A 19,013-nucleotide genomic window follows, 5' to 3' on the forward strand; every position below is an offset into this window, starting at 1 on the left:
TTACTGGCCAATACTATGCAAAAGCAGGATCCATATGATAAGTCCTAACCTTTCTTGTGGGGTCTTTTGTCACACATTTTTATTTTGCATTCATGGGCAGTAAAAAGATAAGAAGATGATGAGTAATATCCCACATTTCTATTCTGCCTTCCTTTTGGGTTCTTATGTAAATTTAAAATTGGTACTAAGAGTACTATGCATCTGAAACCATTTCATCACCTTTGAAAGTAATGCCTCAAAGCTATTCAAACAGAGGTTTCCATTTTAACTTGAAATGAAAACTTGATTAAATCAATGGTTTAATATTTCTTTTCTTCTTCTTTTTTTTTTTTCTCTAATGACTGAACTTAATCCTCAGTCATGTAAGACCATTATACACACATTTAGTTTTTGTCAAAAGGGACAACACACATGCTTGCCTAAATGCCCATAGGCTCTGAGCTGATGAAAAGCACCAGGCTAATGGATAGAGGGAAACACAGCAGTCTTGTAAGGTGTGGCTTTTGAAACCAATCTTTCCAGTTTTCACAGAGTTTCTCAGCTTTCCTGATTTCACTGGGGCCCCTGTAAGGACCAGTCCTGAATGGTATCAAGGAACTTAGTCTCTGTATACCTGGAAACTCTGGTGCCCAGTACAATGAACAGATTTCCAGGGATTCCTACCAATTACCTCAATATCTATGAAGAATAAACTCTTATGGGGAAATATCACAGAATCATAGAATGAATCATGTTGGAAGGGACCTCAGAGACCATCTATTTCCAACTCCCTCTGCCATGGGCAGGGCTGCCACCCACTTGATCAGGCTGGCTGGGGCCCCATTACAACCTGGCCTTGAGCACCTTCAAGGATGGGGCATTCCACAGCTTCTCTGGGCAGACTGTGACCACCTTCTGCATAAGGAATTTCCTCCTAACATCTAACCTAAATCTTCCCTTTTGGTATTGGAGAGCTCCCTTTAAGTACTGGAAGGCTACAATGAGGTCTCCCCAGAGCCTTCTCTTTCTCTGGACTGAACTAGCCCAGTTCCCTCAACCATTCTTCATAGGATAGCTGCTCTAGTCCATTGACCATCTCTGTGGCCCTCCTCTGCACCAACTCCAACAGCTCCACATCCTTTCTGTACTGGCAGCCACATTTCTGGACACAAGACTCCAGATGTAGCCTCACAAAAGCAGAATAGAGGGGGACAATCACCTCCCTTTCTCTTCTGAGCGCCCCTCTGTTGTTTCAGCCCAGAATACAGTTTGCTTTCTGGGTTGCAAGCATGCATTGCTGGTTCTTGTAGAGCTTTTCACGTCCTTTTCAGCAGGACTGCTCTCAATGAGTTCTTCTTTCAGTCTTTACACATATATGAGACTGCTTCAATCCAAGTGCAATACCTTGGGTTCTTACTATTTTGTGTAAGGCTCTGGTATTAGTGTGTAAGATTTAGATTCTGCAAAGTCTCATATGTGTGCAAAATGTTTAGGACGTCTCTGGCATGATGTGCCACAATTCTGTTCTTCTTCAGAATCCATGTGATGACAAACGACACAGAGATATTTGGCCCAGAGACAAAACTTGTGACCATCTACCCAAATTTCTTGTGATAGGACCCCAGAAAACAGGTAAGAAACATGAATTTTTAATCTAAACCAAATCCCAAATTTGTATCTATGTGTGTAAACTATGACCTGCTGTAGAAAATGCATTCCTCATCCATATAGGATTCAGATAGTAACTCCTCCACCACTAACAAAGAGGGGGAATGGAGTGGATCGTAATATTGCATTCTCTTTCCACTACTAGCCACTGCTACCAGAAGTCTGCTATGGGATTAGCACCAAAATTTCCCAGCAGTCTCTATTCTAATGGGTATTATTAATCTCTCCCAATACTGTATTTATTTAAACAGGAAAGGCTCAGACTACAATTTACTTGTTGCCTTCAATTATGGTTTTCTTTCCAAAAACTGAAGACACTGTAAGATGTGAAGATAGATTATTTTGGCAATACTTCTAGTTGATTTGCTTTTGGGAAGAAGCATGAGCTCATCCCCATTTGCAGGAGGGACTGGGCAGCACTGGCTCAGTGCTCAGATGCTCTCCAGAGCTGGCTCTTGCTGGCAGCCAAAGGGTGGAAATCCCAGCATCCCCATGAAAACAGAGATGCTGATGGCAGCCCCTTCTGAGCCACAAGCAGCTATGTGTGCACCTGCCTTGTGCACTGATGTTGAAGTAGAGTGTTGTGGCACTTTCAAAGCTGGTACTTGATGGCTGTGCACATCTAATTTCACTGCTGACTTCCACCCACTGGTAATAAGACAGTGCAGGAGGAGGCAGTGTAAACATTCACCATAAAGAAATATGCTGTCAGGATGCTGTAAGTTAAGTTTGTTACTAAGTTCTTTGACAAATTGTTTCCTCACTGTTTGAGACCCTAATTGCCAATCAACATATTTACCTCTTTGCAGGCCTCCTCTGGGGGTCTCAGCATTATTTAAATTGAGCCACATATTCCCACCCCCAAGCTAGCTGTTACTGTTGTTGACATACTACAGAAAGTGAATATTGAGGCAGGGAAATGAATGAATAATCCAAGATTATGTAGATACTGTGACAGTGACAAAGAGACAGAAGGTCTTGATTCATAGTCCAATGATAGCTTGCATAGCATAAAATCTTTGAAGAGTAATTTGGAAGACACATTCTCCAGAAATTTCACTATGTATTGAATTACATTTCTGTTTCTTTGTTGTTGTTGTTTTTTTAACTAATAAATAACAACAAAAAATTATGAGGATTTTAAAGTACACTTATTATTTGTAGGTTTGTTGGCAGGTAGACAGTACAGATAAAATACACCATGCCTCCTTAACAGACTTTTTATTCCTCAATAGCAGACACTCCCCCCAGGAGAAATGCACAGAGGAAAAAGGTGCTGTTCTGGGAGCAAGAGAAGCACAATCACACAATTACTACTTTGGAAAACTTTTGTGCAAGCAAACAATTTAAAAACAAACATGTTCAGGCCAAATTTTGTCACTGGGTTAACAAAGTCAAGAAAGCAATGTCACCAACAAGAGTATCATTACTGCCTCTGAAAGCAGAATTCAGAATCCAGAAATGAGAACAGTTTACGAAGCACAGAAAAAATTTGCAAGTATTCCCCACTTCATCTGAAAGTAGCTTGCGCCTACATACCTCTTTCACAAATAGGCAAAGGAAACCTTCCTAATTTTCCAGTATATCTCAGTATGAACTGAGGCAGAAGTACTTTCTTACATCAATTAACTCAATGGTGTTTTTTTTATGTATCCTAATGATATCTCTTTGCGTTTTTGTAGGAACAACAGCACTTTATTTATTTCTTCTGATGCATCCTTCTATTATCAGTAATCTCCCTAGCCCAAAAACTTTTGAAGAAGTTCAGTTCTTTAATGGGAACAACTATCACAAAGGAATTGACTGGTAAGAAAAATTACAAAAATGCAGTATTCAATATCAAAACATGATGAGTCACAATGACACAATAACAGTAGCATGTATGACATCTACATAAATAGTGACTAATTTGTTATGCTTGGCATTATCAGAGAGAATGAGAATCTCGCTTCTAATGATAGGACATTTATTCACGTCATAGAATCATAGAATCATAGAATCAGAGAATGGCCTGGGTTAAAAAGGACCACAAAGATCATCTCGTTTCAACCCCCTGCTATGTGCAGTGTCGCCAACCACCAGACCAGGCTGCCCAGATCCATATCCAGCCTGATATTGAATGCCTCCAGGGATGGGGCATCCACAACCTCCTTGGGCAACCTGTTCCAGTGCTTCACTACCCTCTGTGTGAAAAATCTACTCCTAATATCTAACCTAAGCTTCCCTGTCTCAGTTTAAAACCATTCCCCCTTGTCCTATCACTATCCACCCTCATAAACAGATGTACCCCCTCCTGTTTCTACACTCCTTTCAAATATTGAAGGCCACAATGAGGTCTCCCCAAAGCCTTCTCTTCTCCAAGCTAAACAAGCCCAGTTCCCTCAACCTTTCTTCATAGGAGTATTGCAGTAACAATTTTTTTATTCTATTCACAACAGCAAGCACAGATATGATGGTTGTTTTCTGAATAACATCTCTGTGATCTCATAACTACGTATTTTGAAAGGGATGAATTATACTTTTTTTCTTCAGTGTTTTTAATTAAGTAAAAATTGGCTTTTCATGAGAAGAAAAAAATCTCGCCATAAAGATTTTCAGCTGATTCTCCTCTCATAAATTTTAAACATTGCTTTTATTGTTTTTGCTGAAGAAAAAAATTTTGGAAGGCTTTTGTTTCCATGGGGAATTACACTCCTCATCTTTATACGAAAACCAAAATACAAGACAAACATCACATTATACAGAAACAGATCAATCTTTTCCGAGTTGTCATGAAAAAGGAGGAGAAAGAAATACTTCTCATTCATTTTTCATAGTGTGTAAGCGAAGAGCTCACACATAGATATCACAGAGTATATGGTATACTACACAAGAAGGAGAAAGAGTGGGATGAGCAAGGCTGGTGGATCAGGGCTTGGCTCCCAGCATGGCAGGGCTGAAGTGCTGTGGATACCCATGAAGCAGCCTTTATTCCCTAAGAACCATGTGAGATTGTGAATCTCTCCTCTGCAGCACTGTGCACACAAAGAAGCTGGCCTTGCTGAGACCTCTTCTGGCACATTTCACTGGGATTGGCTGCTAGGCTTAAATGTCAGTAGAGTTTTGCACACAGAGTAAGGTCCTACACACTTTGTTTCAGTAGAAAGTTCTTAAAAACAGCCTGCCACATCAAAACAGAAGTTTCTGGAGTACTCAGCCAAACGAATAAGACCAAAAAATGCCTCCATCTGAATTCTCCAGTCTTTGGATTAAACTTCCTATGCTATTCATTTTTACTTCAAATCAAATGTCAATGGGAAAGATCATCAAAGCCAAAACTTGAAATCTTGCTTTCTGAAAATGGCAAAAAGATTTGTCAGTTCAAAGATGAAATATTTCAACAATGTTAAAACTAAATGGTTTGCATTTTGAAGCTTCTCTCATTTTTTTTCTCTGGCTAAAACTGAATTGGCAAAAAATTTCCTTGTGACACTTAACTTATTAGAAAAATCCCATCCATCAAAGGGAAAACCTAATTATCTGACTTCATGGAGGATTTAGCTATTACCAGTACCATCCAAGAGCCAGAATCTGTTCCCCCTATTCCATTTCTGGAGCTGAAAAATTTAATTTTGCTTGTTATGAATTATGTCTGAAAATCTACTTTTTGACCTACCATGAAATGAGATGCAGATGCATATGACCCTTTTAATTCTAATTAATTTCTTTACCTCCCAGGTACATGGATTTCTTCCCCACTCCTTCCAATACCACCACCGACCTTCTCTTTGAGAAAAGTGCCAACTATTTTCATTCTGAGGAAGCTCCTAAACGAGCAGCTTCTCTTATCCCCAAGGCCAAGATCATCACCATCCTCATCGACCCATCTGACCGTGCCTATTCTTGGTATCAGGTATGGACATTGCCTTCAAGAAACAGACAGTGAAATCAACAGCGGGGGATGATGACCATTATGTGGGGGAAAATTTGTGCCCTTGAGCAAGAACAGGATTTATTTGCACTGTGTAAAAGTGGAAGGATGCTGAATGCCAGCTTTTGCAAGTTGGCACCTGTTACACCAGTGTCATAAATGATGAAACTTCTCAGCACAGAGCTGCCACTAGCTGTAAACAAGCATATTAATCTCAATTACATTTGACACTATATAGAGAAAAAGCAATGTTCCTCGCCCAGGGAGATGCACGGGGGAAAATGAGCATAGCCTAGCTAGAAATCAGAGCTTTTTATGCTGAGAATCTGGTTCCTCATCTAGTCCTCCGTCTTGCAAGCTGAGTAACATGGAGTAGTGTACAAATATATGTGATGTCTTCTAAAGTTTCCTCCTAGCTGAAAAGAGATGTGTCTGAAGAGTAGTGTAGAGGGTTTTTTTCTTTTTGTGGAAATAAAACAAAGCATATTAATTTTCTAAGGAAACTCTAGGATGCTCTTTCATGTTTTTTATCATGTCCATACCTTTCCATAAGAAAGTCTGTACACTGTTTTTTTTAAAGAGATATTTTAGTATGCAAAATATGGTGTGATTACAGAAATGAAGAAAATACTAAAAACGAGGTTAAAATGGATACAGATATTGTTGCAATAAGCATAAAGTACAATATTTCTGATACTGTGGCTTACACCTGCAATTTGCACCCTTTCTAATTTGCATCTGTACAAATGCTGATGTGAGATGTGGAGCAGTAAAATCTCCTTTGGCCGAGCACCTCCTCAGCTCTTCTCTCACCCCTGGCTCCAGCACGGAGTAGACAAAGGTGCAGAGAAGGGCAGGCACAACCTCTGTCTCTCACACATTGCAAAATCTAAACTGTGCCTTCTGAATGGGGAGTTATAGGATGTACTGGGAAGGAGGCTGTAAGGAGTCGTGATTTTGCTCTTTGTGGGAGTTAGAAGTACCAGAGCAATTTGTTCCTCTTTTTCTCTTTGATCATGGCTTAATCTTCAGAGTCATAGTGATGTGTGGCTAAATATCTCCCATTAGCATCAGCGCTCTCATGAGGACCCCACTGCTCTGAAATTCAATTTTTATGAAGTCATTACGTCAAGCCCCTGGGCACCCTCAGAGACAAGGACTCTCCAGAAGAGGTGTCTGATGCCTGGATGGTATGCTGTCCACATTGAACGATGGCTAACTCACTACCCAGCTTCACAGGTAACTTCCAATCTGTTAGTTCACCAAGGTTGCAGAAGGTCCTGCAATGAGTACTGGCCTCACTGATAGAGGTAACGGGATGCTTCCCACTGGAATTCTTAGCCATTATGAAGTGCAGATTTGTCAATATCAGAGCATTTACCAGAAATATTTTGATTTTTCTTTCTTTGTTGGTTAAGATGCAACAGGAAAACTCTTTGGCCTGTAGCCACAGGGAGTCAATGAGTGACTTAGGACCTTACTTCCAGGATTGCCAAGGCTTCTGGGTCTCAAGAAACAAGCATTTGTAGCATGAGACACTGTAGGAAGTTTTGCCAAATTCATCCAGAAAATGCCAAGGCTTTATCAAAACACAAATTCAATTACCCCTCCCACTCACTTTATTTCATTTCACATTTATTTGAGGCTGATAGGGAATTAGCCTTCCTCAGTAATGGAGCAGAAATTCTATATTTGGCTCCATCTTCCTTCAGATGTTTTATTGAATTGTCTTTTACAAACCTTTCCATGAACATTTAACATAAACATATAGGCCTAAGCAATATCATACAATCATAGAATCATCTGAACTATCTAAACCAACTGTCCATCTACCGCCAATATTGCCAACTAACCTCTGTACCTAAGTGCTACATCTACCCTTTCCTTGAATATCTCCAGGGATGGTGACTTCACCATCTCCCTGGGCATCCTGTTCCAGTGCCTGACCACTCTTTCTGAGAAGAAATTCTTCCAAATGTCCAAGCTGAGCTTCCCCATACAACTTGAGGCCATTTCCTCTTGTCCTTTCACTGTTACCTGGGAGAAGAGGCTGACATCCACCTCACCACAACCTCCTTTCTGACAGTTGTAGAGATTGGTAAAGTCTCCCCTGAGCCTCCCCTTCTTCAGACTCAGCAATCTCAATTTCCTTAGCCACTCCCCGTAAGACTTGTGCTCGAGATCCTTCACAGTTTTGCTACCCTTCTCTGGACATGCTTCAGGGCCTCAGTGTCTTTCTTGTAGTGAAAGACAAGAAAGTCTTTTTTCTTTCACTATAAGAAAGACACTGAGGCGCCCAAAACTGAACACAGGTCAGAGCTGAGTACTGAGGGACAATAACTTCCCTGCTTCTGCTGGCTGCACTATTTCTGATAGTCTTTCTTTCTTGTCTTTCTTGTAGTGAAAGACAAGAAAGTCTTTTTTCTTTCACTATAAGAAAGACACTGAGGCGCCCAAAACTGAACACAGGTCAGAGCTGAGTACTGAGGGACAATAACTTCCCTGCTTCTGCTGGCTGCACTATTTCTGATACAAACCAGGATACCATTGGCCTTCTTGACCACCTAGGCTCATTGCTGGCTGATGTTCAGGTGAACATCAGCCAACACTCTCAGATCCTTTTCCTCCATACAGCTTTCCAGCTACTCTGTCCCAAGCCTGTAGTGTTACATGGGATTGTTGTGACCAAAGTGCAGGACTCAACGCTTGGTCTTGTTGAACTTCATCCCATTGTCCTCAGTTCACTGATTCAATCTATACATGTTCCTGTGGCATTCTAGAGCCCTCCTATCCTGAGGCAGATTGATACTACACCTTGATGTTGTCTGCAATCATGCTGAGTTTGTACTAGTTCCCTCATCCAAGTCATCAATAAAAGCATTTAATAGGACAGGCTCCAATGCTGACCCCTGGGGAACACCACTCATGACCAGTCGCCAGCTGGATTTAACTCCATTCACCAGCATTCTCTGGGCCCAGCCCTCCAGCCAGTTCTTTTCCCAGCAAAGAGTGCACCTGTCCAGCCCAGGCTGACAGCTTCTCCAAGTGAATACTGTGGGAAACAGACCCAAAGGCTTAGCTGAAGTCAAGGTATACTATGTCAACAGCATTTCCTTCATCCACCGAGTGGGTCACTCAATCATAGAAGGAGATCAGGTTGATCAAGCAGGACTTGCTTTTTGTGAACCCATGCTGGCTACACCTGATCTCTGGGCTGTCCCACACATGCCGTGTGATCTCACTCAAGATGATCCGCTCCATAACCTTCCCTGGCACCAAGGTCAGGTTGACAAACCTGTCGTTTCCCAGATACTCCCTATGGGCCTTCGTGAATATGGAAGTCACACTGACAAATTTCAAGTCCTCTGGGACCTCTCTAATTGACCAGGACTCCTGATAGATGGTGCAAAGCAGCTTGGCAATCACCTCCACCTTTGGTGGATTCCACCTGGCCCCATGCACTTGTGACAGTCCAGGTGGAATCTCTGTTTCCTTAGTTATCGTGGGGGATTTAATCTGCTCCCCATCAAGTCATGAGACTGAGTACTCTGAGAAGAACTGGTCTGAAATATGCCTATTACCAAACAACAATTGTTTTGTGATATAAACCTAAAGAAAATGATTTAGTCTTACACATCGGGGCATTCTTTACCTGTGTACATGGTCCATTGCTTACATACTATATCTGCCTATTGTAAGAAAAAAATATTAAAGGGTATTTAAAGAATAAGTATGTCTGTCCTGGGAAATCTGGAGCATGCACAGGGTACCAAGTCTCCCATGCCCCATTACCTGTGCTCCTTATTCTCTTTTCTTCTGGACTGGGCTGCTGCCATCTCTCATGAAGATTTCTCTACTTCTCCTACAACAGCAAAAAGCAAATGAACACCTCTTATTAAACATGCAGGGGCACACTGACATATTTCTTGTAAAACTGGTAACCACTCATGTTGCATAGCTGTAGTGATTAATTTTACAAGACGCACAACAAAATGCACTCATTCTTAATAAGGTGCGCAGAGAGTGCACTCACAGTGCTTACTAATGTGTAGTCAGTAATGTGCATTCACTCAGCCTGAGCACTCAAAAACTTAATAATTCATAATAAGCCCTCATGATAAATATAAAACACGTCTGTCCAGAATAGTTATTAGCATTGCTTCTTGGTTCTAGGAGACTTTTGATGCATACTCTAAACATTTGCTTGTCCAGGTCAATGTACCTTTACATCATGACAATTCTAAATTTAAAAAAAAGAGAGAGAGAGAGACACCTTTGTTAACAATTTTGCAAGACTGATGGTAATTCTGAAATAAACTACCACATCACTTTTGAACATTTAATTGTTTGGCTTCTGAAGATTTAATTCTAAGACACAAGCATTCTATCGTTTTTCTTATTCCATGCCAGACTTCCTATGGACACACTGTAAATCCCTGAAATATTTTTGCATTCCTTCCTTATCTCTCTGACTCAGAATTCTTTGGTACTTGGGTTAGGTTTGTGAGATCTAACTCTTCCTCTGAACAAGAAGGAAATAATGTTATTCCTTTCTTTAACCTCAGCCTGTTTCTAACAGACTGGCATATTTATCCCTACAGTTGCTAATTATTGATGGACAGCAGTTAAGAAGTGACCCAGCTACTGTGATGGATGAAGTGCAAAAGTTTCTTGGAGTCTCTCCTCACTATAATTACTCTGAAGCTCTAACGTGAGTCTGTTTCTTTATCATCTGTTCTATGGAATTACAGATTAGTATATCGTTAATTGCAAACAACAAGAAAAACTCACAAGAAAAACAATTTTGCAAAGAAAAAAGCATTTTTTTTAAAGTTGTGTTTAAGATGCATTCAGTTTTCCCCTAACTTGCATATATGTACTATAGAATTTAATTGCAAGGTTGCATACATTTCCATGTGCAAATTCTATTTCACACAACATACAGAGCAAATGATTGCTCAGTATTTTGTATTAGGAACAGAATGAAGGCCCATGTTCATGTAAAAAATGTCTGCTACCTTTGAGTGTTACACCACAGACGCCCAAGATGTTTTCTCTGGTTCTAGCGCTGCTTTCCTAGCTGCAGTGATTAATATGTGGATTCAGTTGATGTAAGTTGTGCATGTACAAGCCCAGCACACATTTGCAAATCACACTGTTGAACATTATGCTATCCTCCAGAAGCTGAAGACCCCCAGTGTTAAGTCTGAAAAGATTAGTTTAAACATTTTTACCACATTTATGTAGCTGTTTAATGGCAGATTAGGAGAACAGCATTCAGTATGGTGGGATTCATCTGCTTACAAAGTTTGCTTTTATTGCAGACCAAATACATCATTCCCTAATCCTTTTTCCATAAGTGGTCGGGCCAGTTCTGTTGCCTTTTTCCCTGGCAGCAGTCAGGCACATGGCATGGGTGGATCTCATCTGTATGCTGCCATTTGGGTGCAATTATGAACCACTACATGCAGACCTCAACCTGGGATATGGGGGAAGCTCAGATTTTCACCTGAAGTTGGAAACCCTTTGTTGCCTGGGGTACCAGCGCTGCAACTTGAGGTGCTCTGCAGGAGCCCAAATCAAGGTCCTTACACAGAGTGGAAGCCTTGTGATTGACTGCCTGCAGCCTCTGGCTTGGAACTAGTGACTGCAGCTACGATGAGCCTAGATCATATTTCTCATCCTTGCCACCCGGAGGATAAGACTTTCCCCAGAATAGGGGATTAATGGCCTATGTGGCACTTTCTCTTTGACATGTTTCAATTCCCTGCAGGAAGGCAGAGTCTTTGTGGAGGTGGGAGTGGGCTGAATTTATCTCTACCTTCCTAGTCCGACAGCAAATTGTAAGAAGCTTTTGCACTGAACATCTCTGTATAAGGATCCTGTCATCATAAGCAGAGCTGCACTGGAGGAATCCTGGCACATTCGTGGGCTGAGAAGCCTTGTGCCCAGATCAAGGCTGTTCCTAGTCCATGACAGAGGGGTTGGCACAAGGGAGAGCATCTGCCTTCCCTTCCTGCATACTGACAACAGGAAAACTGCCAGAAAAATGAGGCCACCAAGGCCACACTGGCCCCACACAGTTTCTTCTCCATCTATAATTTGCCTTCAGTATTGTCTCTGGTGGGAGGGTTATACTTATTTAAACTACAGTCATGAAGTGAGAACTGAAGGTCTGCTGCTCTTTGACTCTCAGGGACATTGCACTGCCAAAATTCTTTTCTAGAGGAGAAGTATTGGATTTCAGAATGTGATTTTTTAAGTTGTTAAGTTTCTGAAGCAGAGGAAATACAGCTGAACTACTGGTGCGCAAACAACTGCTGCCACACATCTGCAGGGCCTTCTGCTTTGCTCTAGTAATACACACCTACATGCATATGGCTTCCTTTCTGTAACTAAATTAAAGTCAGAGAAGTAACATGTAGAGGAAAAAATGCCATCTCCTATGTTTTTGAGCAGAAAAAAATATATTGCAAAAAGTTCTATAAAATTATGCAGTTACCATTTAGAGACACTGAGAATGCAAATGTGTGATGCAAGCCCACACCTCTGAAAGGATTTAGAATGGAAAATGAAAATGCATTAAATGATGTAGTGGCTTTATCTTAGAACAGTCAACGCAATAGGATAATTCCCAGTCATTGCTGCCTAATAACTGCATACCACACAGTTTTAAAGTTATCACACAGCAGCCTAAGGATCCAGTCCTGCAAATGCTAGCGAGCAATAAGTTCATTATCAATCATGAATACATAAACATCCCATGGGAAAGTAATATTCATAAAAGGACCAGAGAACCAGCCCTTCTCAAGCTGCAGAGTGAACAGAGCAAGGAAGTGCATATCACACTGGGTTGCCAGCTGGAGCACCATCTCTTCCATACATCAGGACACGCTCTTCCTGTTGAAGTAGTAAAACCCAAATGGGAAATGAACAAATATTGCAAGGACTTAACACATAACATTGGTAGGAAAACACTGCGATCAACAGGCAAAGTGCTAGGAGAGGGAAAGAAGTCCATGGTGTTTCATGAAGTTCCCACCTGTTTCTATTCTACTCAATTATGTTTACAGGAGCCCTGAGATTTTTGCAGTACCTGGACACAGTAGGTTGAATTAAGTCTGAGATGCTTTTTCCTCTATCCAGAAAAGCCCTCTCTTCTCCTATCTAAACTTATACATTCTTTTAATAATATTCAGTATGCTAAGTCTGAGGCAGAAATATTGTTTGGGGCACAGTTTTGCAGTTTAACTTTTACGTCACACACCATATTACTTCTCCTCTTGGGAAATTAATGCAAGCCAGCTAACGTGCTTCTGTATGCAATGAGCAGAAGGAGAAAGCCAAGTAGAAAGGATTCTATCATCAATATATCAATTTAATCAATGATTTATTTATTTTAAATTGATACAGCTTCTGAAACAATTTAGGAAACAAGGGTCAGGCTTGCAATAATAGGCTAGGCAAGGAAAAAAAAGGTGAAGAACGTTCACTCTTCTCCAGAAATTAGTTCTGTACAGCAGCAAATCACAGGTATGCCCATGTTATATGGACAGATCCAGGGCAGAAAGGTAGTCTGTAATTAATTAACTCCATGTTCCAGACAATTATACTTCATCCTTCTCAAACATCTGCTGAATAGCAGAAACTTTTCAGTTTCAGTGCCTTATGCATGCTGCAAGTCCCACTGCAATAAATTCAGAACTCAGCACTGTTGTTCATTCCTTAGTGAGCATGTGCTTTAATGTCTTAATCTAAGATTCCTATATCTTTGAATTTTAGACATCAAAATCAAATTGCATATTTCATATAATATTGTTAAGACAATGTTTATATTTTAATCCCTTCTTTGGAATGGAAGTGATGCTTAGTCCTAACGATACGGAACAAACCAGGTTCTCAGGTGGAGCTCAATTACAACAAGAAAACAACATTCTATCAGAAAACATAAGTACTATTTATTTCACTCAAAAAATCAACATAAAACATTTTTATATTGGATTTATTATCATTTCATAATCCAATCACACACTTTACTTTAGAAATATACTTAAGGATTGAGTCTGTGTCTGTCAAAGTCTGCTAAATATATCAGATTGCTCTTTTTAACCTCTTTCACAGAACTGACCTACAATATTATCAGCTCCTACTGGCCATCTGGAGCACTTTTCTAGAGCAAAATGATAATATTATTCAGTGTGCGTACTTCCAGCAAAAAGGGTTGGTCAGTAATTCTCCAACAAAGGTTTCTTCGCTCTTTGTCAACTGATCAAAATGTAAGCACTGATCCGTTCATTTGACATGGATAACACCTCTGAACAAAAACAGACTACAAAATGTGAGTAAGAGTCTGGAAGATCTCTGAGGTTGTCCTTCAATGGAGTCCTATAGCTCTACATTTGAAACGTGTACTCTATGTGCTAGGTTAGCAGAATAAGCACAGGTAAAGTACAGTGTGAAAAACTTATTGCCTAGATCCACTCTCAAAATGAATTGGGGGAAAACATTAAATTCCCAAAGTTTTCATGAGAGGAAAGCAATTTCCCACTCTGTTCTCACTATTTATGTCATCTAGAGATGTGTGCAGCCATAATTGTTAGCTAACTCTGATATTATAGTAGCTGTGAGATTCTTCCATAATTAAATCCTACATATAATTATAATCTTTTATAGGTTTGACCCTCAGAAGGGCTTTTGGTGCCAGCTACTGGAAGGAGGGAAAACAAAGTGCCTGGGAAAAAGCAAAGGTCGAAAATACCCACCCATGGACCAAGAGGTAAAGACTTCACAGAGATTTAAGTTAATGTTTTTTTTTTTAATACAGGTGCTATGTTTGAATCCTAAAGCAAGCACTTTAAAAACAGTAATAATAAAATAATATAATAAAATAAATAATAAAATAATAAAATAAAATCACTGGCTTTGTATTCCTAAAAACCAAAATTTGTCAATGATCTCTGAATAGTAGGAACCCCTAGAAGAGGCTCTCCCTAGGAGGCAAGCATAGCTCCCAGGCACCCCATTGCACGGCAGCACAAAAGCCACCATTTTCTGCCTCCTTGTCTGACTGTTTGTGTTGTTTCCCCCCTCACAGTCCCGAGATTTCCTGTCAAGCTACTACCGAGAGCACAACGTGGAGCTGTCTAAGCTGCTGCACAGGCTGGGGCAGCCCCTGCCTTCCTGGCTGAGACAGGAGCTGCAGAAGGTCAGGTAGCACACGCGAGCAGGGGTCCAGCCAAGGATCATTTCCTTCACCGTGAAACCCCTGCTTCTCCGACTCACCTGTGATCGTCAGTAGAGGACCTCGTGAATAATGCTCTTTCTTTTTTAAAAAACAAAAAACAAACAAACAAACAAAAAAACAACAATAGAAAAGAATAAAAAAACCAACAAGTGTTTATATGCACGTGCTGACAGTTATTAGCATCAACCCTTTTTGTCAGCTTCCAGGAAATATTATGGAGCTATGTGGCATCACTCTTTACCCAGAACAGGATTCGTGCATAGTCTAGTCCCTGTGTTCACCAGAAAGTACCAGAAACTGTGTGTAGGACAGATTGACTTCAGTGTGTATGACAAATTGCAGTCTGTCAGGACACAGTCAAAGGATGGGAACATCTCTCGCTGGATTGTGAGGTTGGTCGACTCCTGTTGTTTTTTTCCCATTCAATCGCACTCCAAGTTTTCCTAATATTTCACTGGGGAATTGAGCACTATGCAGCCTGAGTCCCTCGTGTTTATGATATATGCAGGATTAACATACTATTGTTATTTTTGCCACTAAATGAGGTAGACTAGCTTTTTGTCCTTTCTCTTTCTTCTTACCTCTTGCTTCAACGGGCTGATGGTTGGACAAAATGATGTTACTTGTACCTATTGCAAGTAAGTCATTTACCTATGACCTGGTAATCTCAGCTGGGGAGCACACTAACCCCCCTGTGATTCTGAAAGAAACAGTCAGAGACCTACTGCTCCAACTGGACTGTCACAAGTCGATGGGGCCAGATGAGATCTACCCGAGAGTGCTGAGGGAACTGGCGGAGGTGATAGCCGAGCCGCTTTCCACCATCTGTCAGCGCTCCTTGTTGACTGGTGAGGTCCCAGAAGACTGGAGGCTTGCCAATGTGACTCCCATTTACAAGAAAGGTCGTAAGGAGGATCCGGGGAACTACAGGCCTGTCAGCCTGACCTCGGTGCCAGGGAAGGTTATGGAGCAGATTGTCTTGAGGGAGATCATGCGGCATGTGCGGGATGAGCGGGGGATCAGGCCTAGCCAGCATGGGTTCGTGAAGGGCAGGTCCTGCTTGACCAACCTGACCTCCTTCTATGATCTAGTGACCCATCTGGTGGATGAGGGAAAGGCTGTTGATGTGGTCTACCTAGACTTCAGCAAAGCCTTTGACACTGTCTCCCACAGCATTCTCCTGCAGAAGCTGGCAGCCCGAGGCTTGGATGGGTACACTCTTGGCTGGGTGAGGAGCTGGCTGGAGGCCGGGCACAGAGAGTGGTGGTGAATGGAGTCAAATCCAGCTGGCGACCGGTCGTGAGTGGTGTTCCCCAGGGGTCGGTGCTGGGGCCTGTCCTCTTCAATATCTTTACTGATGACCTTGATGAGGGCATCGAGTGCACCCTCAGTAAATTCGCAGATGACACCAAATTGGCTGGAAGTGTGGATCTGCCTGGGGGTAGCGAGGCCCTACAGAGGGATCTGGACAGGCTGGAGAGCTGTGCTGAAGCCAATGGGATGAGTTTCAACAAGGCCAAATGCTGGGTCCTGCACTTCGGCTACAACAACCCCAGGCGACGCTACAGACTTGGGGCGGTGTGGCTGGAGGACTGCGTAGAGGAAACGGACCTGGGGGTATTGATTGATGCTCGGCTGAACATGAGCCAACAGTGTGCCCAGGTGGCCAAGAAGGCCAATGGCATCCTGGCTTGCATCAAAAACAGTGTTGCAAGCAGGAGCAGAGAGGGGATTGTTCCCCTATATTCAGCACTAGTGAGGCCGCACCTCGAGTACTGTGTCCAGTTTTGGGCCCCTCACTGCAAGAAAGATATTGAGGCCCTGGAAAGTGTTCAAAGGAGGGCAACAAAGCTGGTGAGGGGTCTGGAACACAGGCCATATGAGGAGAGGCTGAAGGAGCTGGGAATGTTCAGCCTGGAGAAGAGGAGGCTCAGGGGAGACCTCATTGCTCTCTATAATTTCCTGAAGGGAGGTTGTAGTGAGCTGGGGGTCGGCCTCTTCTCTCATGTCATTAGTGATAGGACCAGAGGGAATGGTTTCAAGCTACGGCAGGGGAGATTCAGGCTGGACATTAGGAAGTATTACTTTTCAGAAAGGGTGGTCAGGCACTGGAATGGACTGCCCAGGGAGGTGGTGGAGTCACCGAGCCTGGAGGTGTTCAAGGAAAGGCTGGATGTTGTGCTGAGGGACATGGTTTAGTGGGAGCTATTGGGAATAGGTGAACGGTTGGACTGGATGATCTCTTAGGTCTTTTCCAACCTTGGTGATTCTATGATTCTATGATTCTATGATTCTATTCTTCTGGATTTCCTGTCATAACTCACAACAGTCTGTGTTCTTACTTCTGTTGCACACTTTCCTGCTTCACAAGAAGATATATCCTTATTTACTTAGTTACAAGTATTGTTGGTGTACAGCTCAGATAGGTGGCTCTCCTCTTAGATCTGAACGCAATCCGTTCACTTTCATCTTGATGGGACTGCTTTGCCTCCCTATTCATCAAATCTGCTCAGTTCCTATAGCAGCTGTGATAGAGCTCTGAGATCTGAAGTTATATTAAATATTTCTTTCATAATGCCATGGGACTCTTTAAAACATTATCAAAACCATTTAAAAGCTGAACAGGCCATTAGAGAAATGTACTGACAACAACCTAATGTTGTCAATTTTGATTTTAACTGGAAAGGAAAGTTTTTGCTCTGAAGCCTTCAAAAGAAGAGGATGGGTTAGTCATTTATCAGGTCGCAATCTGAAAACTATTACAGAAAAAAACCTCTAATGACCCAAGCTATTTATTAAGTTTTTGAAAAAATCTACAAAGACCATTGAAGAACAGAGTATTCCTGTAGATCTTAATAGTGTTGAATGTACAGGTATATCCACTGTGTATCACAGACACATTTATGATGAATATGTTTTTATGCCTACATTTCCACATATTGCATGTATCTAGATGAGGTATACACTTAGTTCCAAATACTTGTGGTTTTTTGTGCCCATAAGGAAATGAAAGAATTTGTTACTAAAAATATAATATTATGTACTACATTTTCTTGTCAGATCTGTGTGGGCAGGGTTGACAAGGCTGAGCAAAAATTCACTGAGAAACTTGAGCTGGGTAAAAAAATAATATTTGGGCGCATTAGTCTTGTAACAACTTTTTCTCAAAGAAACAAAAGTTTTGCTACACGTTCTTTATTCAGATTTCCTTGTGATAGTTTCTAAACACAAGCCCTTTCAGGTGATGCATCACAACACCATTTTTTCTACGATTTTTTGCATCGATAAGCCCAGGGGTTCCCACAGCTATCTTTTTATTGCATTTTGCCCGCAGCAAAGGCAAGATAGTGATGGTACTTCTCACAAGTGTCCTCTGGCACCACCTGCTGACATGTTTTCCTCTCACGTGTCCTTTGCTTTCCTCCACCATTGCCCAACAATCTTCACCTGACTTTCTTTCGTGTCCCTTCAGCTCTTTAATCAGTCTCAATGACACCCTGGTCTAGGTCCCTATCTCACATGAGGAGCCAGGAGCCAGCCCTGCCCTCCTTGGTTCCACACACAGCCCGTGGAGTTGCATGGGGAAGCAGATGAGGTGCCACCAGCACCAAGTCTCTGTACAGCCCCTTGTGCTCCTCATCTCCACCTCAAGCCTCACATTTTCTGCACAAGAACTCACAGCACAGCAGGGAAAGGCACAGGGTCAGGCATCTCCTGCTGCCACAGGGTACAACTTATCCAACATCACCAATCCAATGCCTACACGCATAGAGGAAGGCATGAATATACAGGAAAGCCTGAAAGGCAAATGTTGTCTAATCTCATATTTGCTTTCAAATACTGAAATGATATTCATGTCCCACAAGTGAGACTTCACTTTACAGGTGATAGAGGGAAATAACATTTCTAGGACTCATTTCACTTAATCTCAAAGTAGATTTCTTAAATAGTGAGATTAATCTTGCCTCTTCCTCGTCAATGATTGCTAAAGGCAACTTGTTCAGAAGGAGAGTCCAGATGAAGAAGTATAAAGCGAGGTGAGCTGAAATGTAAAATGTAAAGTAAAATATAAAACATCTAAAAGTGACTCATCATCATTGAAAAGATGAATTCGTAATTAGTCCTCAAATTACAAGCTGAAGAAACATGAAAAAAGTTTCAGGATTTTTTCAAGGAAATGAGGCAAATGTCATAAAATCCAGAACATTCTTT

General features: G+C 41.6%; 1 protein-coding gene across 1 annotated transcript in view; it reads left to right on the forward strand.

The window, feature by feature from the left end:
- Nucleotides 1-14,771, forward strand: part of LOC306945533 (bifunctional heparan sulfate N-deacetylase/N-sulfotransferase 4) — a gene marked incomplete at both ends in the record, with an annotated part of 84,056 nt that extends 69,285 nt beyond the window's left edge. The window contains 7 exons of the mRNA XM_079534255.1: nt 1,515-1,611; nt 3,330-3,453; nt 5,365-5,539; nt 6,626-6,796; nt 10,159-10,268; nt 14,231-14,333; nt 14,652-14,771. Coding sequence (XP_079390381.1) covers nt 1,515-1,611; nt 3,330-3,453; nt 5,365-5,539; nt 6,626-6,796; nt 10,159-10,268; nt 14,231-14,333; nt 14,652-14,771 — 900 coding nt within the window. The remainder of the gene's footprint in view (nt 1-1,514; nt 1,612-3,329; nt 3,454-5,364; nt 5,540-6,625; nt 6,797-10,158; nt 10,269-14,230; nt 14,334-14,651) is intronic.
- Nucleotides 14,772-19,013: the final 4,242 nt, after the last annotated feature.

Source organism: Tetrao urogallus, assembly GCF_951394365.1.
Source record: "Tetrao urogallus genome assembly, chromosome: 4".
In the NCBI taxonomy this organism is placed as follows: domain Eukaryota; kingdom Metazoa; phylum Chordata; class Aves; order Galliformes; family Phasianidae; genus Tetrao; species Tetrao urogallus.